The 26,132-nt window shown below is 39.9% G+C and overlaps 1 protein-coding gene across 1 annotated transcript in view; it reads left to right on the top strand.

The window, feature by feature from the left end:
- LOC140729788 (cardiomyopathy-associated protein 5-like) overlaps positions 1-26,132 on the top strand; it is a 109,580-nt gene that overhangs the window by 11,342 nt on the left and 72,106 nt on the right. Inside the window, exons 2-3 of the mRNA XM_073050005.1 lie at positions 7,657-12,109; positions 24,342-24,437. Coding sequence (XP_072906106.1) covers positions 7,657-12,109; positions 24,342-24,437 — 4,549 coding nt within the window. The remainder of the gene's footprint in view (positions 1-7,656; positions 12,110-24,341; positions 24,438-26,132) is intronic.

Raw genomic sequence — 26,132 nt, 5'->3', positions numbered from 1 at the left:
TCTGGATTTCATGTTTCATCCAGGCCTTCTGATTGGGATAAACCCTGAACAATTTTGTGGGGACACACTCAACCACAGATATTCTAATAAAGTCTGTTACAAATCTGGTGTAGTCATTCAGGTCCTCAGATGAGTTCCTGTATGCAGCCCAGTCCACTGACTCAAGGCAATCCTGCAACCATTCCTCTGCACCCTGTGACCACCTCTTAGTTGTCTTAATCCATGCTTCTTTAGGCTTTGTTTGTATACAGGTAGCAGGCATACAGCCAAGTGGTCTGGTTTGCCAAAATGTTGTCTCGGAAAGGAATGATAGGCTTTCCTTTTCGTAGTGTAGTTGTGGTCAAGTGTGTTGGGACCTCTGGTGCAACAGGTTATATGCTGGTGATAATTGGGCAGGATTTTCTTCATAGAGGCCTGGTGAAAATCGCTGACTATAATTTGAAGTGTGTCGGGATGGCTGTTTCTTGCCTGCAGACAACATTGTGCAGTGTTGCAAGTGCTTGTTTGTATTCAGTCACTGGTGGTATGTAAACTGCTGTCAGGATTGCGGATGAGGCAAATAAAATGGTCAACATTTAATCGTCAGGTGTTCTAAGTCAGGTGAACAAGAAGTCCGCAAAACCCCACTATCCGTTCACGAGCGAGAATTGACTAAAAATCACATGCTGCCACCTTTCTCCTTACCAGAGTTCGCAGTTCGATTCATTCTGAAAATCATAAAACCTTCTGGTTGGATAACCCCATCAAGTGCATTCGCAGTTAACCAATTTTCAGTTCAACGGACAACTGAGATCTTCCTCATCTTTCTGTTACAGTAGCCTTGCCCTGAGGTTGTTAGTTTTATTTTCCAGTGACTGCACATTCTCCAACAAGATGCTGGTTAGTGGAGACACCATCTATCTATGCTTCAGCCTGAATTGAATTTTGCCTCTCCTGTTACATTTTCGGCTTTTAAGTTGCTGCGTATAACTGCTCCTCATTTAACTGTCGAATGTGAGATCTGAAGACCATTGATAAAATTTTGTAGTCCATTGTTAAGAGGAAATTTACATGCTGCAGATTGTAGCGAAAGTAATTCAAAAGAAGTATATTGAAGAGGAAAACTGGTACAACTTTCTGCAGCCCACAGAATGTCATTGATGTACTCCTGCGCCATCTTGAAACCTAATGCCGTTAGGTTGATATAACTCCACACTCAACAGCTCTATTCTCTTGCATCTTTTTTTGCTATTGTCAATAGTAACCTTTGGTCCCTTGGAGGATAAGACAACTGAATTACTAATAACAGGAAGCAGAATTAAGACATAGGAGAGAGGAGCAGAATTTAGGTCATTTGGCTGATCGTGTCTGCTCCACTGTTCGATCATGGTTGATTTATTGTCCCTCTCAGTCCTATTCTCTTGACTCCAATCCATAACCTTTGATGCCCTGATGAATCAAGAATCTATCAACCTTTGTTTCAAATATACCCATTCACCTGTCTGTGGCAATGAATTCTACAGATTCACCACTGTTTGGCTAAAGTGTCAGAAATAGTAAATTACTTTTGATCAGTCTTCATCAAAGAAGCACTTAAAAACATCCTGATAATATTAGATAGTAAAGGAGGAAAAAGACAATGTAAATTAATGGGTTAACCCAGCCTTTCTCAGCCCTTTTTGCCCTGGAGGAATTCTTGAGATAATTTTCAGATCTCAGGAAACCCCTGAGATTATTTAGAAAGAGAGAGAGAGAGAGAGATAATTATACCTACAGCTCATGATATGTTAGCATGATCAGTAAGTTATAGATATAATCCAAAAATAATTGTCAATACTTTTTTGAGTAGAGAATGTATTTTTAGCCAAACTTCCAATCTCATAAGGAAAACATAATAAATTTCTGTTAAAGATGGAATTTAATTTTTCTACAGGTAGGCTCAGTCAATATAGTTTAAATAAAGGTTGTAAATTGGTTTTAATGCTATTTACAATATGTAAATTTATTGACTATATTGAATAGTAAAGTTACTAAAAAACATAAGCCAAAGCAATATGGATTAAAAAAATATAGCCTAAGACACAATTTTATACAAGACTTTCTCATGCTGCATCTTGTCCTAGCATTTTACCCACTATATTTTTACATGCTGCCATTATTTGGTTCTCACCAACTGTGTGACTTTTCTGGGTAATAAGTTCTGCTACTAAATAACTTGCTTCCTGAAACCTTTGACTGACTTTATTAACAAAAGATCAATTTATTTATCAATTTATTGATCAAACAATGATCAATTTATTAACAAACTCTGTTTTGAGTTTCCAATAGCTGTTTAAAATAATCAACTTTTACATGTGGTATGTCAGTGATTTGTCGTTAAGTGTCTTTTCAATTTTGCTGGAGCCATTGCTGCATTTGTAGGTTATTTGCTACAGATGAGGCACAATGGAATTGGACAACTTGGATCGCTAATCCATGTAAAACCCATTGATAAGTAACTTCCATTGTAAAGATAGACATTTTGTGTGTCTGTTGTTATACTAGTATAGTGAAATGACTCAGAAGATTGAAATTCTTCAACATTAACCTTATCAGAATTGTCCATAGGCCGAGGCTTAGAATCCTCCTCTTCCAACTCATACATCCTCTTCAAAAATCATCACTTTGGACCGTCTTTAGAATGAAAATTTCACTCCAATTTTCTACCACGCCGATAGAGCTTGTTCGATCCCATAAGTCAGTTGGCAGTGTGTTAGGGGAAGTCAAGGGGTGTAATGCAGGAGGGAGAGGCTGACATCACAGCCCAAGTTGGGCGAGTCTATTCAATGCTTGGAAAATGCACTTCATGCTCTGCATCAGCCTACTGTCCATTCCTCTGTGCAGGACTGCGCTTACCAATGATCAGCCTACCATCCTCCCCTTTGTGCAATACAGCGCCCACAAATTATTAACAGCCTCCCCTATCTCGCAGCAAGAACTGAGAGTGGACTCAACCAAATAAACATGGTCCTATTGCGCACTGCCACGCTGGGCTGAGAGACCTCTAACGAGATTGCTTGTGGAGCTGCTCAGCTATTGCCCACCACTGTGAGCGCTAGTGTCATGCATTATATGAAGTTCAAAGAATTTTGTTTTTAATCACCATCTCTCGCAGAACCCTGAGTTAAAGTATCCAGAGGCTTTAGCCACAGCTTTGGTCTCCATATTTAGGGAGGAGATGTATACTGTACATTGGAATCGTTGTAACTAAAATTTACCAGGCCTACAGTGACGAGATTGACATATGAGCAAGGTTTGATCAGGTTGGACATTCCTTTACTGAAGTAAAGATAACAAAAATGTGATCCTATTGAAATGGACAAGATTTTGTGGGTATTTAGCAGGTGGATTTTAACAATGGGCATACTTAGAACAAAGGAGCAGACTTTCAGAATAAAGGGTCATGTAGTTAATATAAAGAAAAGCAGGAATTTCTTCACTCAGGTGGTCATGACTTTTTGGGACATTGAACTCCAAAGAGCTGTGGAGGCAGAGTCAAGACATATATTCAAGGTGGAGATTGACATACATTTGAATTTGGGAAGAGAATGGGAAGGTGGTGTGAAGATGAGATATGTCAGCAGTGATCTTATTGAATGTCAGAGGCTGTTCAAGGGACTGATTTGGCCTACTCCTTCTCCATTTCTTATCCTGATCCACTTTTCTCTGTCGTAATCCCAAGAGCGTAAACTTTTAACATAAGTTTTGATTTATTTTAAGAGATTAACTTTGTCACATGTACATCAAAGCATACAGTGAAATGCATAATTGGAGTCAAATCAAATCAGTAAAGATTGTGCAAGAGTTGACATGCTTCATCTGGCATGACCACAACTTGCGAACCCAAGTTGTGCATCGTTGAAATGGGAGTGAATACCAGAGGAAACCCACGCAGTCACATGGGAAATGTACAAATTCCTTAGGCAGTGGTGGGAATGGAACACCAAATGTAAAGTGGCGCAATAACCACTGTGGTACTGCGCCAGTATTTAAGGCTGTTTCAATGTGGAATATTCTCTTATACACTGTGGTAGCTTTGAATTGAATTGAATTGACTTCATTGCTTACATCCCTCATATACATGAGTAAAAAGCTTTATATTATGTCTCCATCTAAATGTGAAATTTATAGTAATTTATAATAAATAGTATGTTTTTCAGATGGCAGCAGCTGGAATAGATTGTGGTTGGGGTGATTCGGGTCCCCAGTGATCCTTCAGGCCCGCTTTACACACCTGTCTTTGTAAATGTCGAGAATAAGGGGAATAGCCTGCCTAGAAGGAGCTTTTACGTTCGCCCTGTGACCACATGGGTTTCCTCCAGGACTCCGGTTTCTTCCCACATTCCAAAGACGTATGAGTTATGGTTAGTAAGCTGTGAGCATTCTGTGTTGGCTCTGGAAGCCTGGTGACACTCGTAGGCTCTCCCCAGCACATCTCCAAATGTGTTGGTCATTGACACAAACAACACACTTAACAGTATGTTTCAGTGTTTTGATGTTCTGTACGTGTAATAAATCTAAACTTTAAATTAGTGAAGCAGAATCTACAGAAGTTTTAATGAAATGATTTAATTACTGAGCGGAATGGAATATTTTAGTGTATTGGAAGCATATCAGTAAATAGGACTGGTCTAATTAACTCATAGAGAAAAGCAGAGAGGAAGATGCACAACAGCCTCTAAACATGCAAGTATATATCAATGCTTGTATAATAATTTTTGTTTCACACAATATAACAATTAACTATTATTAAGGCAATAGACCTCAACAACTCAGACCACAAATGCCCTTCAATAGGCTTCAACAACACTTCAAGTTCCAAATGACTCTTCAACTACAGCAACTGTGTCTGCTGTCCATGCAATTTCTTCCTTTCCCCAGTTTATTAAAGCACCTGCCTCACCAAATATATCTACTTGTTGTAGGTGAGAAAAAAGCAATCAGAATCCAAAGCCCTGAGCTGTAGCAGTCCTTCATTCAATAGGGAAGACCAAGTGGTGGAAGGGCCCCGAGCACAGTTACAATATGTACATTGCTCAAACCAGTACGGATGGCCTCCACAGTGTAGCCAGTTGCATTCCAAGAAACTGGATGGTATCATGATTTCCTTTAACACAAAACTGTCATTTGTGCATGCATCATGAAACACTAGCTTAAATAGAATATATTTTGTACTAACTGATTTACTTTTTTCACACATATTCCATGAGAGAGATTTTATAAATTTGGGAAGTGGTTTGTGAATTTGGTCAGGGGATTTTTCTAAAAAATGGATTGCTCTAGTGGGGAGGGTCATCTGTACATTTCACATTGATTGACAGGTGTCAAATGCAATTAGTTGTTCAGCATATGTTATTTCACTATTGTGTGTGAACAAATGGTTCTACAGTATAATGTATTTACAATGGGAGTGTATTTTAAGCTATAAGGCAACTTTGACATTATTGATTCTTTCTATTCCCATTACAACATATTGTTCCATGATCTCCTCTAGTGCTGCAATTAAGCCACTCTCAGGTTGGAGGAGCAACACCTAATATTTTGTTTTCATAGCCTCCAATCTGATAACAGGAATATCGATTTCTCTAACTTTCAGTAATTTCTCCTATTTCCCCCATTCTTTTTCAATCTCCTATTCTGGCTCCCCTCTTGCCCTTTCTTTTCTCACCTGCCCAGCACTTCCCTTTGGTGCCCCTCCTCATTCTATTTCTCCCATGGTCCACTATCCTCCCCTATCAGATTCCTTCCTCTTAAGCCCTTTATGTCTTCCACCTATCACTTCTCAACTTTTCACTTCATTCATCCCCCCTCCCCTCCACCTACCTGGGAGGGGGAAGACAACATATGTGATAAGGTGATGATGTCATCCTACATAATGAAGGAAATGATAGAGGAAGGTGAGGCAATGTTAGTTAAATTTAGTGTAATTTGGTGATGCGTTTGATAGAGACGTTGTGGGCCAAAGGGCCTGTTTGTGTGCTGTATTGTTTTGTGTATTAGATAAGGTTACTCTGGAGGAGGTGGGAATGCCAAACAATTATCTGAAATTATTTGAGGAAAATGTTATGAAAGGTGCAAATGTGACTTAAAATACTAGAATTCATACATATTTAAGCTGGATAAATATTTCATGATGCTGGAGTGAAACACCCAAGGCAGTATGTATGCAGGGAATGCCATATTATTTTTGAGACGGTTTGCCATGTGGGTAAAGTCTTGTTCTCACATATCTTTATTGCTTTCTCATACTGTAGAGTATGGAATCTTATTTATTGCTATAGGGAGCAGTGGCGATTACTTGCTATATCAATGCACAACGAACTGCAGCTTAAAATAGCCCAAGGCATAAATTGATGACCATTACCAGTGATTTGGTATGGATCTGCTGTTGTTGCTAAAGCTATTTGTTTAGCTTGGGAAAATTCTCCACTGGTGAAGATTTCCTATCAGTGATGTTATGATAGAACTACTCCTTGAATTATCAATGGATTTGGCTTCCTATTACATGCATCAGTTCCTGCCTCCTTTTATTGTATTTGATGCTTTCAATCATGTTCTAACACGGACAACACACATTTATGAGTCAAATGAAAATTTTACAAAACTCAGTTAAATCTCACTCTATGTTGAGAAAGTCTGATAATTAATTGAACACTTCAAAACATTTCTATCAACTAGACAGTAACCAGAAGGTGTGAACAAACAACTAATATCCAAGTACCAAATAACCTCTGTGAACTTTACTCATGAGTCTTTAATCTGGCTAATATACCATCTGAGTTATGTCAGCTTGAGGCTGTTTGAAAGCATATATCAAAATGGCCAATGAATGTTATCATCTTTATATCCCACAGAATTCTAAACCTAACAAAGGCAACACCACATACACCACAGTAATTCTGAGCAGAAGTTGTGTATTTTAGATCCTTTTACAGTTGTGTATGTTGTTCAAATAGTTTATCAGACAATTGACACTGTTTAAAATATTGTATAAGCAATTTGTAGTTTTTAAAATTCAGATGTTTACAATGTTTTTATTGTCTTACTTTAGGACATGTTATAGTAATTCCTTGATCTATGATTACTTACTGAATTATTGCTAAAACATAATTTTTGGGGGTAACTATTTATGAAGCTCTTTTTGTTATAATGAGCAGAGTGTCTCTTGCCACATGTAGCAATACACTATACCCAAATGCCCGCAATGTATTTAAACTCAGCCTTTGTATGAAATACTGCTTTCTATTTGAACATTAACACTGGCATCTCATGTGGCTCTCAGTAGGTGTTCCCAGCAAAATGAATGCTAATTGAATCAATTCTAAAAAGGATATTGCATCAAAATTGTTGTTTGTTCAACTCCTGCTCTATCACTTCCTGACCTTTCTATTGATATTACAATTTCAGTCCTATTGATGGAGTGGTGATCCATTATTGAAGTGACTAGCTTCATGAACCTTAGGGTGACATGTACCCCACAGGGTCAGTGCTGTCACAGTCAAAATTCATGAATCAAATGATCACAAATTGAGGAGTTACTGTAAATTTATTTTTAAAATCATTTATGTATTTGAAATAGTTTGGAAATGTACAATGCAAAATCTTGCCTTACAACTTTGTTTGCTTATTTTCTGATAGCCTAAAGGAAGTCATTAAAGACAAGTCAGTAAAACCTAAAGTGAATTACATTATGTCAAGCTCATCCTTCTCCATGTTGGCGGTTCAAAGTGAGGACTGTGGAATTATTTGGGAAACTGTTTCCAGTAGTCGGTGCTCCACACCATGGGCATCGGAAAGCACTGCCTCTGATGTTTACAGCATGGAAAGTACCCCTCTGAGCTCTCCACCAGGGAAAGTAATATTTATTACAGACAAACTGCCTCAGTGCTCATCTGTGAATGAGCATCAAAGCAATAAAAAGAGTAAATCTGAGAAGCATCATGTTGAGGCAATGGATCTCAGGCCAGGAGATGCCTTGGAAATGGCCAGAAATAACTTGTGTGTTTTAAGAACACAAGCAGACAAAGTTCAGCCAGTTGAAATGGACAAAATGACAAATTCAAAATTGTTGAAAGAGTCTAATAAGACAGAGGTTTACAGTCAACCGCTCATAGAACATAGACCAGTATTGTCGAAATTAGCAAGAAAACCCAGTGAGGATGGAAATGTGTTGCGTGAGGTGTCAGCAGCCACTGAAGATGCCATGCAACATCATGCTCCAGTGCACTGTCGGAGGAAACTTCATAAAAATACAGTAGAACAGGATGAAAATAGTGTAAAACTGGAAGACAGTTGTTTAATCAATTCATTTTCAACAAGACCAGACCAACAAGTTAGCATGCCTCCAGCAAAACTAAGAAAGCAAGGAGAATCAGAAACTTTGAAACATTTCTCAGATACAGGACTTATTTCAGCATTACCAGAGTGCAAAGATTCAAGGCTGTCTGTAGAAACCAGTGCAGAGCCTGTAAGAATTTCACATTCAAAAGAGACTTGTAAAGACACAGAGCTCTTCTCTTCACCACCCAAGATGGTAATATCTAATGGAACAATACCAACAGGCAAGGGTGACTTGCAAAATATTAAAGTTGCTTCAGATTATGGTCCATCCTTTTCTTATGAAACATCTATTCCAGACTGTAAAAAATTAGCTTCTGACGAGGAGCTAACATCTGTTCCATTTGAGGATAGATCACATTTAAATAGAAGTCCAACTGGCAACACATTAACAAAAACAATACCTCATCATTTTCCAGAGAAACAAGAAATTATGATAAAAGAGGATCAAGCTTATTCAATGGCAAATCCAGAAGTCAAATTTCTAGGGATGCCTATAACTATCAGTTCAGAGCTTACAAAGCCCATGGGAAGTGCAGAATCTGGAATACCTTATAAAGGCACAGATAATTTTGGATCAGTAATCAAAGATGAGTGTGTAGAAGCTGCCGATGTAAATTTACAGAATTTATCTTTCATTCACACTGTAGGAATGGTTGCAGGTATGGAAACACCTCAAAGTTCAGAGAGGCATGAAGCTGAGATACAGGAGAAACCATTTTACTCCATGGCAAATCCGGAGACATTGGAAGTGTTAAATGGATTCCTTCACAGCACAACATGCAGAACACCTGAGGATGCTTGTCACTCAAGGTTAGTAGATTTGGAAGATAAATTACAGCTCGAAGAAGATAGTAAAATTCAGAAAGCTGTGTTCAACATAGTGGCTGAAGGTTCTGAAATTTTGAACATTATTGCTCCAGCAAGCATTTGTTCAGTGGACCAAGAGGAATGTCGCAAAATGCAGGACAACCTGATGTATTTACAAGTCAATCCTATTATTGAAAAAAAAGATTTTAAAGGTGATATTGAAAGCACAGATAGTTTTAATAGAATGAAGGATGCACAGCAATCAAGATTATTGGGTGCATCACAACATTGTGAGCAACAACCGAATCCTCAGAATTTGTGGGACTCCTTCACTGTGGGAAAATCCAGTCCGTCCTCTGTAGTGCATACTGAACACGTTCATGTAACTGGATCAAATCCTTCCAATGTGGCTGGGTCAAATCCCTCTGTTGCAATTGGAACCAATCCCACTCATGAGATTGAGACAAATGCTCAATTGGATCAGCTTGGATCCAATCCTCATACTATCTGCTCTAATCCTTCTCATGGGAGGAAATCTAATCCCACTTCAGTTGAGACACCCAATCCTTCCACCGTTACAGTATCCAATCCTGCATCCACTGAACAGTGCACTGCAGTTGATAAGTCCGCTAAGAAGAGCGGAACCAAGGAAGATGATTATTTTGAAAAATATACTTTGGTGGATGAACAAGTTCCCATTGATCCAGTTACTATAGTACACAAAGTCCAGGAATTATCATTTCCAGAGGTAGAGGATCCATCTGTGATAAACCTGGAAATGGGCCTGAGCACAGAAGAAAAAGAGCTTTTTAATTTTGATGAGTTTGATGTGTCTAGAAATCCTGGAAGCTATGATGATACAACAGAATTTTCTGTACAAACACCCAAGCCTGAGCCATTGAGAAGAAGAGAGGAAGCAGATATTGCAGGTGTATTTTATCATAAGGAAGCTGGTTCGTTGCTCTTTGACACAACTGAAGGAATTCTTTCGCGCTCCCATAATTTTCCAATTTCAACCAAGTTGGTTGATCTTACACTTCTAGAGGAACCACCTGCTCTGGCATTTTATTATAAAGATCTCTATGAGGAAGCTAAGGGACGGAGAGAGCAGAACAATGACCAGTCAGATGAGGACAGCAGTAATCCCGAACTTTCATTTCAATGTCAGTCATCTGACACAGATGAAGGGACTGGTTTGTATTTCGAGAAGTATATCCTGAAGGATGATATCCTAGATTTGCCAAGGGGAACGAAACCAGAGCAATCTCCTTATTTGAATGAAGCATTGCCGCAAAATGTTGCAGTTGAAGCAGAAAGAATTTCATTATTTTCAGAAAATGAAGAGCAGTTTCCTGCAATAGACATCGATAAGGCAGAAGTTGCAATGCAAGAAAGAGATTCTGAAAAAATATTGGAGCTACAGAAAGAATATGAAGAAAAATCAATGGAAGAACATGAAGGTCAAAAAGTTTTGTCAGAAACTCTATCCATAACATGTGAGGAAGTTTCAGAAGACTTAAGTATGGCAGTTGAGCAAAAGGAAGAAAATACTAATGAAATGACAATTGAGGGAACACTGGATATTCAAATATCACCTTTTGAGGAAACATTTTATGTAAAAGAAAAACTTTCCTCTGATGTTAAAGATCACTTGGATACAGGGCATCTTGTCAATCTAGATTATTCATTTGATGAATACGGAAACCTCTCCAGTGAAACAGGATTAGACATTAATTATAATTTTCCAGCACGAGAAATTAAAGTTAATCAGGGATGTGTGTCCAGTAAGAAGGCAGATATTTATCAGAATGAATTTGATATTTTGAAGAAGGAACAATCTATTGAACAAAAATTCAGAATTGAAGATGAACAGGCTCCTGCTGAATTGGGACAGGAAACTGACCAGGAATGCATTCAACCATCCAGAAATATTGAAAATACAGCACATGATGAAATAATCATTGGGGAGCACACTTTAGAAACTGAAGAAATAGCTCCACAACCAGGGACAGAAGAATATGGGAACACAGACTATACAGCAAGAATGGATGAAGAAATCTGTAAATGTGTTCTGAAAGAAGACTTTGGTCTTAATGATAAGACATTACATCTAGAATCAACTGAAATTCCAATAGCTGTTGATGAAATGGAAACTTCAGAAGTTGAAATAATTGATTTACAGAGTATTGAAAGCATTTCTAAGGAAAAGGTTAACATTGAAACTGAAGACCTAGGAAAAACTATGGATGAAACAGGTTTTGAAGAAAACTATGATTTGACTCTATCAGAAGTCAATAATTATGAAATTATTCCAGATCTTACTGAAGAATTGCAGGAAGAAGAGTGTCTTACTGGTGACACAGTGCAACCCATGCAAAGCAAGTATAAGTCACCCAAGATGCCATCAAGTGAGATACTTACTGATGTAATAACTTATGAGCGAGAGTCAAAGCATATTTTTGATGATATTCAAACTAGGCAAGATTCTCACAGAACAATAAGTGAAGCAGAAGATAATGAAACTGAGGTTCCACAAGAGCATTGCCCAGAAATTATCCAGAATAAGGTAGATATCAATAATAAAGCTTATCTTCATGAAAGCTCAGAGGATTTACTTGTGAAAGATGTAGAGGAAGAATCCAAAGATTTGTCTTTAATGGAAGATGTGAAAATTATTGAGGATGAAAGTAACCAGGCAGAACTTGATAGTCTGGAATTTACAGATAAAGAATTGGAAGAAATTACTCAAGAAGAAACTCAAGAATTGAGTCTCCAGAAGACAATAGGAGAGGAGATAGTTGGGGTAATCCCACAGAAACCACCAAAGCCAGCTGACACCTATTGTGTTACCTGTGGGCTTCCAATTTTTGCAATTGATAAACTGTTTGGAGAACATCAAGATCATGATGTCATCTCAATAGATGCAGCTGTGGTGAACCTAAAGGTGAGAAACGTTGTGTTAAATAAACCTACATTTAGATCACCTTGCACATTGAAGCATTCATCCCAAATTGCAGCCTTCCAGTGAAAATTTATTTCTGTTTGGCACTTGATTGGTTAAAAAAATTGTGCAATACTTATTAAACGAATAAAAAGATAATTATTGGCCACTAATGTTGTAAACTAAGCAAAATTATCGAACTTAAATTCTCCTTGTGTTGGCTTATTATATATTGATGTTTAAAATGTCTAGTTGAAAGGAATACATGCATTGCCTAAATGTTTTGATGAGCCATTTACAAGACTTGACTCTACTGAGGATATCAGTTTAGTAGTTATTATCAATTAATCATGCAACAGTCTCCATTCTGCCTGAAACTTGTAACAGGCACCCAAAAATAGGGGCATCAGGCAAATAGTGGAGACGGGTTATTGAAACGGGGAGATAAATGGAGCTAACAGAAGTAGCTTGTAACAACAGACCAGTGTAGGTTGCCAGGTCTTAAGAACCTGAGTTACAGGGAAGGGTTGAATAGATTAGAATTTTATTGCCTGGAATATAAGAGAATGAAGAGAAATTTGATAGAGGTATACAAAATTATGGGGGGTATAATAGGGTAAATACAAACATATTTTCCCCACTAATGTTGGGTGAGACTAGAACTAGAGGTCAAGAGTTAAGGGTGGAAGCTGAAATGTTTAAGAGGAACATAAGGGGGAACTTCTTCACTTAGGGGGTGGTAAAAGTTTGGAAAGAACTGCCAGAACATTGGTGAATACAGGTTTGATTCCATTGTTTAGAAAAGTTTGGATACATACATGGATGGAAGGGGTTTGGAGAGCTATGGTCTAGATGCAGGTTGATGGGACTAGGCAGAATAATAGCTTGGTATGGACTAGATGGGCTGAAGGGCCTGTTTCTGTGCTGTAGTGCTCTATGATTCTGTCATTGCTTATTATCAATCATTACAAATGAAATCCTAGGATTCAAACTCTCTTTCATGAAGATAATGAAATACTGTTGTTTATTAATTTTCTATATATCTGCACAATGTGGTTGAAACCTGAAACAGTAAATGTCTTGATGTCTATTAAACAGATTGGCACAGGAACAGGCAGTTTAACCATTAGTCCATCAGGAATGCAATGGCTCTGCTGTCCAGTCATTATCAAAGCAAGGAGCAATACCTTTGTGTCATGCTCCTTGTGAGTATCCAATTACGCATACTTGGGTCTTATGGATAATTTGGATGATGATGGCATGGGAATGCCAGATGCAGATAGTTTACCACTTAGGGAAATTACTGATCCAGCTAATGGATTGAATTCATCTCCCAACTAGAATCTCAGTCAATAAAACACATTCACACTTAAAAAATATCTCAAGGCGGTAACTAGGACTGCTTTTTCCTTTGATCGCCAAAGCTCATGTATAGACCATACACCATACCTCTAATTCACAAGGTGAATCTTGGTTGAACAAATAATAAGCATACAATAAGTACAATGAACATCATTACAAGATTGTCTTCTCAAATTATCAAAGTAAATTTATTATTAGTGTCACCATATATTATTTGAAGATACATTTTCATGCAGGCATTCCCAGGAAAAATCCCAAGAATATTGTTTACTAGTCTACCACACATTGTAGGGCAAAGTGTGTGCCTACAAATGTTCAAGTGCGGAGATTTTTATGATTGGGTATCAGAGACCTAACAAGTAGTTAACAGTATTCTTGAAGGGTACCGTATGTTGTGACTGTGGTCGAAGTCACCAGGAGACACTGAAGCTGATGAGATTGAAGTCTTTATTCAGCACAACAAGCTGGCATCTTTGGAGACACTCCTGGAAGACGCTTGCTTGACCCAATACTACATGACATTTTTATATGCTAAAGATCAAAGGTAATGGCAGGGTAAGTCTAAAGTTACAATGTGTTCACAATGCTTCCTTTGAATTACATATACTTTTCAAACACACAGATCTTCACACCAACACTCCAGACACCCAAAGTGAATGTTAATCACCACTGGCTCTGGCTGTATTCATGCTTATGCAGACATCTCAGGTCAATAAAGTGTTTATTTGTTTGCAATCGACCCCAGTCTGCAGCTCCGGGAACATCATTGTTCTGAACTGCATTTTAAACCCAATCTACAACCCACATTCAGGTCTGAAGACTGGTTACTGTTCCAATTAATATTTGCTATATTACATAACTCCAGAATGCACCCTAACAGCCCCTCCTCTTGGCGCCCCAGAAAAAAATAATTTTGATCCAGGAAAGACCAAACCTTAAGGAGGATATAATCAAGAAAGGCAGCAAAAATGTCATGTACTTTGTTCTCTCGTCCCCAATTACCTGTTATATCCCTATGTGCATCTACATCTACACTATCGTCCCTAATGGCTAACTACAAAACCAAGCAGAGATGGTACTGTGCCAGGGCAGCATGGTAATGTAATAGTTGGCACAACACTTTACACTATAGGTGACCTGGGTTCCATTCCCACCACTGCCTTTAAGGAGGTTGTACGTTCTCCACGTGATTGCGTGGGTTTCCTCCGGGTGCTATGGTTTTCTCCCACAGTCCAAAGACTTGCTGGTTGGTAGGTTAATTGGTCATGGTACATTGTCCCATGATTAGGCTAGGATTACTCTGGGGATTGCTTGGCAGTGTGGCGAAAGGACAGAAGGATGTATTCCACTCTGTATCTCAATAAATTGACAAATAGTCTTTAAAATGCAGCTTTGTCATTGACTGTTGTCTCCTTGCCTGCTGGCTGATTGTGGTTTAATCACATTCTTTGTCTCTGCTCATCATTCTCTGATAACTTAAAACTCAACAGTGGCTATCAGTGGCTCTTTGGTCAGACTCACAGGCAACAGTTCACAATCCATACCCTGACAAAAGACTGTCAGAATCTGACAACTAGTCTCTCAGACCCTTTAACTGATGTACAGGAAGGGTTGGATGGTCTCTAATTACTGCGAGGACCTCACCCTGGTGGTACTCACTTCTGTATTGTCCATTCGATCACTGGCCCAACCACTGAAAGAGTCCGTTTCCTTTGTTTCCATTCCCTGTTCAGACCAGGGTAACTAATTTCTTCGCTTAGTCTGTCATGCTGTCAAAGTTGTGGAATCTGATGTCCCTGTAAACTCAGATCCCTTCCCAACTATTTTCCCCAATGTTTTTCTATTCTGATCTATACAACTAATCATCTGCCTTCAGGAACCAGTCTTCACTATGAAGTAAAGTGGCCATTATACTTTAACAGGCAGTTCATAGTTTGCTGCCTCACTCTCTCGGTGTCGTTTGCATTTGTGTTTATTATGGGTCTGCTCCAGACCCGTGCAGTCAGATCTGATGCAGCCGGCTAGAGTTCATCACTTAGGTTCTCTGCAATGACTCTGTTAACAGGTACCTTGATCCCTCGCTCTGTCTGTGAGTTTCACCTGACTCCAGTGTTTCCACTAGCTATCTCATCAGGTTTGCACACAAACACAGGTGTCATTGTTCAAACGTCCCATCTGGGATCCTATCCATTGTGGAGCAAACTGTGCCTTTTCATGACTTGATCATGGGAGGACTGTCTCTTCTCCCTCTGGCTGTCTCTGAGCAGCAATGTGTTGCTGTCGTTTTGCTCAGTCCTTCATTGTGTTACCCTGGTCACAGTGGTCCTTCATGTCTCTGTGTAATCTCATTAAATTGGCATTTGTAGTTTCTTCCTGTACACTTGTAATTACAGTTGCCTCTTGTTCTTCTGCTGCCCTCCTTGCACAGAGTCTGCCTGCTCATTCCATTTCTGCTCCTAACTATTCCCTTTCTGTGAGCCTTTAATTTAATCACTGCTACCTCCTCCAGCAGCTCCAGGCTGTGTTTGGCCCCTACCCTCGGAACCTCTTGATATGATTCCTACACATTGCCCTGTTTCACCTCGCTGCTTGGGGCTGCTGTTGCTCTGTGGGCCATGTTAGTTGTTTTGTGGGTCACACATATTTGCTATTCCTGTCTTGCCCAGGTACTTCATCCTTTTTCTGAGTCTATGATAGCACCTGCCTGACTAACTGTGTCTGTTGCTTTCATGTTTGGATACACCCAAAATCTTTTGGAAGCTGCACTCCCTCAATCTCAAGTACCTGGGGTTGACTTCTCTCCACTCTCATTGTTTCATTTCCTGCAATGGTAATGTAAATCACCTTTCTAGTCATGGGCAAGGGCAGATCAGTTATCGATTCCAACTTTTCACATTGCTGGTTTATTAACCTCTTGCATACATCCATGGATGACCACCCCTGGCAATAGAGGCTGTAGCCAGCTGTTTGTCTGATCTCACCAGCTGTATAATGTGGTCGGCAGTTAAATAGGAATGAGAGGGCGCTGCTGTGGAGTCTGTCTGTTTTGGTGAGTGAACCTCGCACCTTTGTCTCTCTTCAGAACACTGCCTCCAACCTAGGCCCAATAGGCCACAGCTGTAACAAATTATCTCCTTTATCCTTCCACCTCTATTCCAGCAGTTCCTTGCTAAGTGCCCTGGTTGTTAGCACACAAAGCAAGCCCTCTGATACTGTTGCGGAGTAGGTTGGTCCCATCGTGATCTCCAAATCTAAAACTTCCTGGTGAGCGAGCTTAGACCCTCTTTCAGCATTTTCAGGAAGACTGGGTCATTCCTCCCTGGATTATCCAACCCTGAATACTCCTCATACGCTCGATATTTACGTTCTGCATAAACCATGGCAGGCACACCAGCTCTCTGAAAAACTGACATTATTGTTCCCCAGTTACTCTCACCTCCCCCCATCGCTGCCTCACTTTCTCCTTAAAGAAGTGTTACCTCTTGTCATTGTTAGTATTCCCAGTAGTTGGCCACATACCATCCTGCACCCCCTGGGCCATACTGGCCCACATATTCGTTGGGCACTTTGCTTGTACTAACACATGTATATCTTTGGGGCGCTTCTGGTGAACTTCAACCATTTCCTCAAGCTTGCGCCGGAATTCTGTATTCCCACAGGCAACTTTGGCAGGGTAGCTCTGACAAAATGATTTGCTCTCCCTAGGAGTGAAGACCTTATAGATGGTCATAATCGGGGTGAAGGACTGACTTTGGTTATCAGGGTTCTCAACCTGATGTTGCCTGACTTCATCGGTGGCACCCTGACAGATATATCTAGATATTTCCTCTCCTTCAAGTATCTCCACACTAATTACCACAAAATGCAAAATATAAATGGAAGATAAAAATGAATCAGTACATACTTAAAACCACAGGGTATGTTATCTGCAATCTGCCACTTATGTGTGTTTGAACTTGTACTTTATCGTTTGCATCTGACTGTTATACCAAAGTTACAGACTTTTCTTAAAAAAACAAATGCATTTGTATAAGAGTCTAGTACTATACAGTTCTCCAGATGAGTACACATGCACCCCACTGGGGTTCCAAATGGTCAGTAACCACCACTGGTGGCCCTGCCTCACCAAATTTGCCAAAACTGTCTGGTCTCTTACACAAACACTACTTTTATATCTACTAGTTCAGCTCTCTGTCAAGTTCATGATTATTGATCTGAATGGATCTATTGCTGAGTCTTAAGAGGACTGCTGAGATCACTGGCACCCAATGGTCTACGGAAGTATCCCAGATGAGCCCCCAGATGTTGTGCCTATGATCAGAGTCACCATAAAACACTGAAGCTAGTGATATAGAAGTCTTTATTCAGCACAACAAGCAGGCATCATTTTAGACACTCTTGGTAGAGGCCTTCATGATTCAATATTGCATGACATTTTTATATGCTAAAAATGGCAGAACAATTCTATAGTTACAATGTATTCACAATGCTTCCTTTGAATTACATATAATTTTCAATCACCTAGATCTTCATATCAACAGTCCAGATACCCAAAGTAAATGTTAATTGCTGCTGACTCTGGGCTGCATTCATGAATATGCAGACATCTCAGGTCAATGGAGTGTTTCTTGGTTTGCATCTGACCAAGGTCTGTAGCTCCAAGAACACCATTGTTCAGAGCTGCATTTTATTCTCAACCTACAATCCACATTCAGGTCTGTAGAATGGTTGCTGTTGAAATTAATATTTCCTACTGTATATACCATAACTCCAGATTTACATCTTAACATCATAATTGTAAAGGCCAGTGAGTGCAGTGGTTGTGACAGGGCTTAGTTTTGACCCACTGTGATATTTAACTAGTTCCAAACAATTGGTTTCAGAGATCATACATTTCCATCTAGGAATTGTCCAAACCACTAGTTACGGGGTAGGAGCACCCTATCATGTTTAAATTGATGATGGCCTTGTTGTTAATTAATATTCACTTTGAAAATTTACAGTAAGTATATCACAGTGGTTTATGATTGTACATCATTCAAGTTGGTTATTGCCTTGTTCTTGGTACAGTGAATGCGGTATGTGGAATTGTTGTCGCTTCTAGTAGATATACAAATAATAAAAAGAGCTATTTTATTTCAGAAAAGAACAGGAAATGTCCCTCTGCAGCCAAACTCACAGTATATTTGACGCAATGAATTCTGTTTAAATATTCAGATGAAATTATTGCTAGGCATCTAATGCTTATTGATAGCACTGCCTGATTGCTTGCTATAATATCTAAAACAGCTGGTTATTTTCTGGAATATTAGTTATGGTCTGTGTCATGTTTATCTCTATCTGCCATTTTAATTTCAGACAGTAATGTGATTCAATTACGTCAGCTAACAGCTGTAAATTCTCAAGTGGTCGCTTTGCTTTAATTGTTTTGCATTCTTAAGCTACTTTTGCAGCAAAATTCCACATGAGAGATGGAGTCAGATAGGATTGGGATAGAGTTCAATATGAAAATGATAAGCCTTTGTGTTCAATGTGGAAATAATAGGCCTCTGCATTCAATGTGGATATGATAGGCCTCCGCATTCAATGTGGATATGATAGGCCTCTGCATTCAATGTGGATATGATAGGCCTCCGCATTCAATGTGGATATGATAGGCCTCTGCATTCAATGTGGAAATGATAGGCCTCCGCATTCAATGTGGATATGATAGGCCTCCGCATTCAATGTGGATATGATAGGCCTGCGCATTCAATGTGGATATGATAGGCCTGCGCATTCAATGTGGATATGATAGGCCTCTGCATTCAATGTGGAAATGATAGGCCTCTGCATTCAACGTGGAAATAATAGGCCTCTACGTTTAATGTGGAAATGATAGGACTTTGCTGCATGGATGCTGAAAAATATCCAAAATAACAGATATCAAAGTAACACACTTGGCAGTATGGAGGATCAGTGAGATCTTGGGTCCGTGTCCATAGGACGCTCAAAACTGCTGCACAGGTTGACAGTGTTGTTAAGAAGGCATATGGTGTGTTGGCATTCATCTGCTGTGGGACTGAGTTCAGGAGCCGTGAGATAATGTTACAGCTGTATAAGCCCTTGGTCAGACCCCACTTGGAGTACTGTGTTCAGTTCTGGTCACCCTTCACTACAGGAAGGATGTGGATACTATAGATAGAGTGCAGAGGAGATTTACAAGGATGTTGCCTGGATTGGAGAACATGCCTAATGAAAATAGGTTGAGTGAACTTGGCCTTTTCTCCTTAGAGCAACGGAGGATGAGAGGCAACTTGATAGAGGTGTATAAGATGATGAGAGGCATTGATCGTGTGGATAGCCAGAGGCTTTTTCCCACAGGGCTGAAATGGCTAACATGAGGGGGTATAGTTTTAAGGTGCTTGGAAGTAGGTACTGAAGGGATGTCAGGTGTAACTTTTTTTTACACAGAGTACAGAGTGGTGGATGCGTGGAATTGCTACTGGCAACAGTGGCGGAGTCGGATACAATAAGGTCTTTTAAGAGCCTCTTAGATAGGTACATGGAGCTTAGAAAAACAGAGGACTATGTGGTAGGGAAATTCTAGGCAGTTTCTAGAGTAGGTTATGTGGTTGGAACAACATTGTGGGCTGAAGGGCCTGTAATGCGCTGTAGATGTCTATGTCTATGTTCTGTAACCCAGGGAACATTCAGGGGATCGAGCTTTGTCTGGAGAAAGAAACCCAATTAATTACCCTGTTATTAATGGGTGGGCTTGATGAGCTGAAGAGAGGGGTGTGAATTTAGTGTGGTTATAACTCTAGAGTGATTTTTGTAGAGTGGGTCCTTTGGCAGGGGAATGTAGAGATGTTGGAAGAAAATTTGAGTAGCCTGTGCCAGCACAGAAATGAACCTCCCCTCCACTGACTGTCTACCCCTCCCACCTGGTCATTCCCACCTCCTCCCATTGGGCAGAATGTACAAAGGTCTGAGAACACTTACTGCTGGGCTCAAGGATACCTTTTACCCTGCTGTTATAAGACTCTTAAACAGTGTCCTTTTGGGTCAAAGATGAACTCTCAATTTCCTCGTCTACTTTGGCATGACCTTTGCACTTTATTTCTCTACCTGCACTGCACTGTCTCTGTCAGTGTAACACTTGTTTTGCATCACACATAACATTACTGGAGGAACTCAGCAGGTCAAGCTGAACAACCCGTTGACGTTTCAGGCCAAGAGTCTTCTACAGGACTAAGAAGGGGGAAGATGCCAGAATAAAAAAGGTGGGGGGGAGGGGAAGGATAGTGAGAATGTGATGGGTGAAGTCAGGTGGATGGGAAAGATAAAGGGTTGGAGATGAAGGAATCTCATAGGAGAGGAGTGTGGACCATAGGAGAAAGGGAAGGAGAAGGTGATGGGCAAGTAAGAAGAAGAAAGGACAGAGTGAGGAATAGAAGAAGAGGGAAGGGAGAAAGAATTTATTTTACCATAAGGAGAAATCAATATTCATACCATCAGTTTGGAGGCTACCCAGACAGAATACAAGATGGTGCTTCTTCACCCTGAGGGTGGCCTCATCTTGGCACAAGAGGGGGCCATAGACTGACATGTTGGAACAGGAATGGGAATCAAAATTAAAACATTTGGCCACCGCAAAGTTCCACTTTTGGCGTATGGAGCGGAGGCACTTGAAAAAGTGGTCCCCCAATTTACAATGGATCTCATCAGTGTTGAGAGGGCCACATTGGGAGCATTGGATATGATAGACAGCAGCAGCAGAATCACAGGTGAAGTGTTGTCTGACCTGGAAGAACTGTGTGGGGCCCTGAATGGAGGAGAGGGAAGATTGAATGGACAGGTGTAGCACTTTGGCCACTTGCTGGGATAAGTGCCGGGAGGGTGATGAGTTTTCTTGTTACCTTTAATAGGTATGTAGGAGCAGCAGTAGGCCATCCTTGTACTTGCGTTTGGAAACATCTGTATGGAGAGCATACAGACAAAAGTTTTTCACTGTAATCCCATTACATGTGACAATAATAAACCAATTTCCAATCAAAGGGGATTGTATAAGTTCTGGGAGAACCATGGGTAGCTTTACAAGCTCATCATGATTTGCAGGAAATATTGTAAATGCACTTGCATCTTCTCCTGAGCTGCTAGAGTCTAGGAAGCCTGAATGGCCAATGTTGAGCCAGTATGAATGATTGATTGTGAGGTTCCCAGCTTTATTGTAACACTTTGGTTCCTTGACCCCTGTCCCTCTTTTATAAAGCCTGCCAAGTGGGTGGGCTTGGGACTGAGAATTTGAAAAAACTCACGTGACTCTCTGTCACCCATATTTGGGATTTAAAATTATTCTGGATGTTTCAGGTTGATGACTATTCATTATTTAGTTCTGATGTTCGGTCATTTTCCTGAACCAACTCCCTCCAGAGATATTGCGTGAACCGTTGTGTCTTTTCCGGAGATTTCTATTTTTATGTAGATTTGATATATTTTGGAAGGTTGAACTTGAAGGCAAGGTTAATGGCAGGGTTATTAGCAATGTGCAGGAGCAGTGGGATCTTGGGTCCATCTTGTCCATAGTTCGCTCAAAGTGACTGCACAATTTGATAGGGTGGTTAAGAAATCATATGGTGTGTTGGCCTTCATTAGGGGATTGAGTTCAAGAGCCTCTAGTTGATCTACACTTGGAGTATTATGTTCAGTTCTAGTGGCCTCATTATAGGAAGGATGTGGAAGCTTCGAAGAAGACACAGAGGAGATTTACCAGGATGCTGCCTGGATTCGAGAGCATGTCTTACGAGGAAAGGTTGAGCAAGCTAGGACTTGTCTCTTTGGAGCAAAGGAGGATGAGAAGTGACTTAATAGAAGTGGACAATATGTTAAGTAGCATAGACAGAGTGGACAGACAATGACTTTTTCCCAGGGCGGCAACTGCTAATGGGAGAGGACATACTTTTACGGTGATTGGAAGAAAGTATAGAGGGAAGTCAGAGGTTTTTACAAACAGAGTGGAAGGTGCACAAGGTGGACTGCTAGGAGTGGTGGTAGAGGCAGATACATTAAGGACAATTAAGAGACTCTTAGATAGGCACATGGACAAAAGGGAAATGGACACCTATTTGGGAGGGGAGGGTTAGATTGTTCATGGAGTAGGTTCAAGTTCAAGTTTAATTGTCATTCAACCATACATGAATGCCATGAATGTGGCCAAATGAAAGAGTGTTACTCTGGGGCCAAGGTACAAAACACAGTACCAACAGTCATACACAGCACAAGGCACATTTAACACATACTGTATAAGATAGCAAGAACATCTAAGATATTGGTAAAATACAGTCACACAAAAGATATTAAAAATATGTCAAATTATTTTTAAAAATATGTAGTCCAAGGCAGTCTGCAGCCAAACACAATATGGCTTGCCTTCTGCTGAGCTAATACTGGGGAGCAGCACTGGCTCCAGTTTGAATGCCACGCCATGCTCGGAGTTCTCCGATTCCAATGCCTCTCTCCTGGGCGACTGTAAACTGGCGACACCGCTACTTGCGGCCTCCTTGCTGAGACCGAGACCACACAGCTCCTCCGCCGTCCTCCCCTGCTGTCCGCCACTAAATCAGTGGGTCGGTCTTGCAGTGTCTGATGTCCAGTGTTATGATTGCAAGATGATCAATTGCTGTTAGACTACACACCACCTTTGCGCGTCTACTCCTGTGTTGCCTCTTGTCACAGGCAGCGGCACGATCCCCACCACATCCAGCTCCTTTAGTTTCTCCGTCAACATGCACACCTCGCTATTGGGGTAGACCTGCAATACTTTAAGCTCTTAATGTCTAGCTGGGTCTTGTGATCATATAAAAATACATTTAAAAAAAGACAATAACACCTCTGGTTGGCCCCATAGAAGCAACTGCATCCAAGCCTGCCACCATCTTACCGGAGCTTAAAAGATTGACATATCTTCGTGGGGCTAAGGGTCCATACAGTACTCTATTCTAATTTTAGTATCCACTATATTTTAGATTTGTAAATAATGACTCCTCCGGCTCCAGAATCGTCTGTAGCTGACAGGGAGGTGTGAGTCTTTCATTCCATTTTGCTGTTGAGCTCCAAGCTTTGTGCTCTAGTGTGTTCAGCTCTCCAGTGGTGGTAGTCAACCCATATACACTTGTTGCCTGTGCCATCAGAATCAGGTTTTTAAAACTCTCATTGGCTATCTCATCTGGAATTTGAAAAGCAAAAAACTGCAGGAAATAAGAAATAAAATATGGAACATGTAGGCAACAGCCAGCAGGTCACAGAGATGTGTGGATGAAAAACACAATTAATACTTAAGTTTGAAAACTTTTTTATTGGACAACATTTTTATTTTGATCAAAATTTTAATCTTAAAAGTTGTCTGTTTTTCTCCAACGTTTTCTGTTTTGTTTTTACCTGGCACTTAGTTATAATGAAGTGTGCTTTTTCCATTATTTTAATCAACAAAATTAAAGCTTTGAAATGTTAAGATTTATAGATGAGTGGACATCCAATCAGTGCACACAATAGATACTTAAGCATTATCTTTTAGGCTTGACCAGAGCATGGTTTCATTGGGAGCTCTTATGTATTATAACTCTGTGTGACTCATTAACATAACTGTATAAAGCCACATTCAGTGTTTCTTTTAATATTTCTCAAATTTAACATTATTCTTCCAGCAGAATTTAAAATTTGAGGAAGGAAAGTTACCCATCCCGTTAAATCACTGATATAAAATTCTCATATACAAGACAAATGACGGCCTTTTGTACTTAACTATTGTGACTAAAAGTAGCATATTTAATTCCATAAGATAACCTTCAAAATGTATTGTAATTGCTTTTTAAATGCTTTTATTTCTTTGTAGGAAAAGTTGGATGAGTTTGTGGAGGCAGCTGAGGAAAAGGCATGCAGAACAGAAGGATTTGTGACAGAACTAGAAGATGCATTTAATACTGTTGAGGTGGGTGGTATGTAAAATTTGTTATGGACTGCTAATGAGGAAGAATAATATATACTTCAAGTGACGTGTGCTCAGTGTCACTTTGTTAGGCATAGGAGTGGAACTTGGTGTGGTCTTCTGCTGCTGTAGCCCATCCACTGTGATGTATTATGCATTTAGATGCTCTTCTGCACACTACTGTTTTTAACATGTGGTTATTTGTGTTACTGTTGGTTTGAACCAGTTTGGCCATTTTCATTTCTGACCTCTCTCATTAACAAGGTGTTTTTTGCCCACAGAACCTGGTGGTTTTTTTTTTTGTTTTTTTTTGCACAATTCTCTGTAAACTCTGGGGACTATTATACATGAAAATCCCAGGGCATCAGCAGTTTTTATGATACTAAAACCACCCCATCTGGCTCCAACATTCATTCCATGGCCAAAGTCACTTATTTCATTCCCCATTCTGAAATTCAGTCTGAATAACAACTGGGGCTCTTAACATAAGAAACAGAAGCAGGAGTAGGCCATCTGGCCCATCAAGCCTGCTCCGCCATTCTATAAGATCATGTCTGATCTGTCCATGGACTCATCTCCACCTACCTGCCTTTTCCCAAAACTCCCCTACCATGCAGAAATCTATCTAACTTTGTCTTAAATATGTTCACTGAAGCAGCCTCCACTGTTTCATTGGGCAGAGAATTCCACAGATTCACCACTCTTTGGGAAAAGCAGTTCCTCCTCATCTCAATCCTAAATCTACTCCCCTGAATCTTGAAACTATGTCCCTCTTGGCCATGTCTACATCTAGAACCCAAGTTTGGCCATTAGCTCACCAAATCTGTGCCAAGCATCAAGCACCCGTTAAACTATTCCTTCCCCAACACAATCTTTTCTCTCTATGTTCCCATCATCATCCCTCAAATTTTACACAGTGCAATTTACAGTGGCCAATTAACTCACTGACTCCATGTTCTTAGGGTATGGGAGGAATCCAGAGCCACTAGGGGGAATGCAAGCAGTCACAGGGAGAACATGCAGTTACCACCCAGATAGCACCAGAGGTCAGGATTGAATGTGGGTCACTGGAACTATGTGGCAGTGACTTTACCAGCTGTGTCACTGTGCCGCACATGTCTATAATAAGCATTGCTTTCAGCTTCCAGCAGTGAGTAAATGCTTTCTACAAGTGTTTGTGTTTTGTTCCAGATCACTGTTCCTTTGTGAAGAAATATTTCCAGCTATTTATGCTCTCATGTTCCTTTCGATCTCCCCTGGTTTTCCAGCCCTGTGTTACACTTGTTACCCAGATGATCAAACTGAAAATTTTCCCTTTAGAATTTCAAACTTTTCATCATTTTAAAAAAAGCTAAGTTATTTTAACAAATAAATAACTAAGATTTATAAGCACAGATATTATTCTTGTAACTATAACAATGAGGTACTTAAACCAACTTGCAGAACTTTAATCCTACTTCAGCAATGGAACAGAACAACTCTTGGAATCCCATGGACTTTGTGTTTCTTTTTGCTCAAATGTCTTTTTCTTTGCAGTCTTTTTTTCACTATCTTATGTAATTGATGTAGATATATTGTATATAATGTATTGTGTAATTTCTATACCTAATACATAGAACCATAGAACATTACAGCACAGAAACAGGCCTTTTGGCCCTTCTTGGCTGTGCCGAACCATTTTTCTGCCTAGTCCCACTG

This window comes from Hemitrygon akajei, chromosome 6 (assembly GCF_048418815.1).
Source record: "Hemitrygon akajei chromosome 6, sHemAka1.3, whole genome shotgun sequence".
NCBI lineage: Eukaryota > Metazoa > Chordata > Chondrichthyes > Myliobatiformes > Dasyatidae > Hemitrygon > Hemitrygon akajei.
This window is presented reverse-complemented; position numbering and strand designations above follow the sequence as displayed.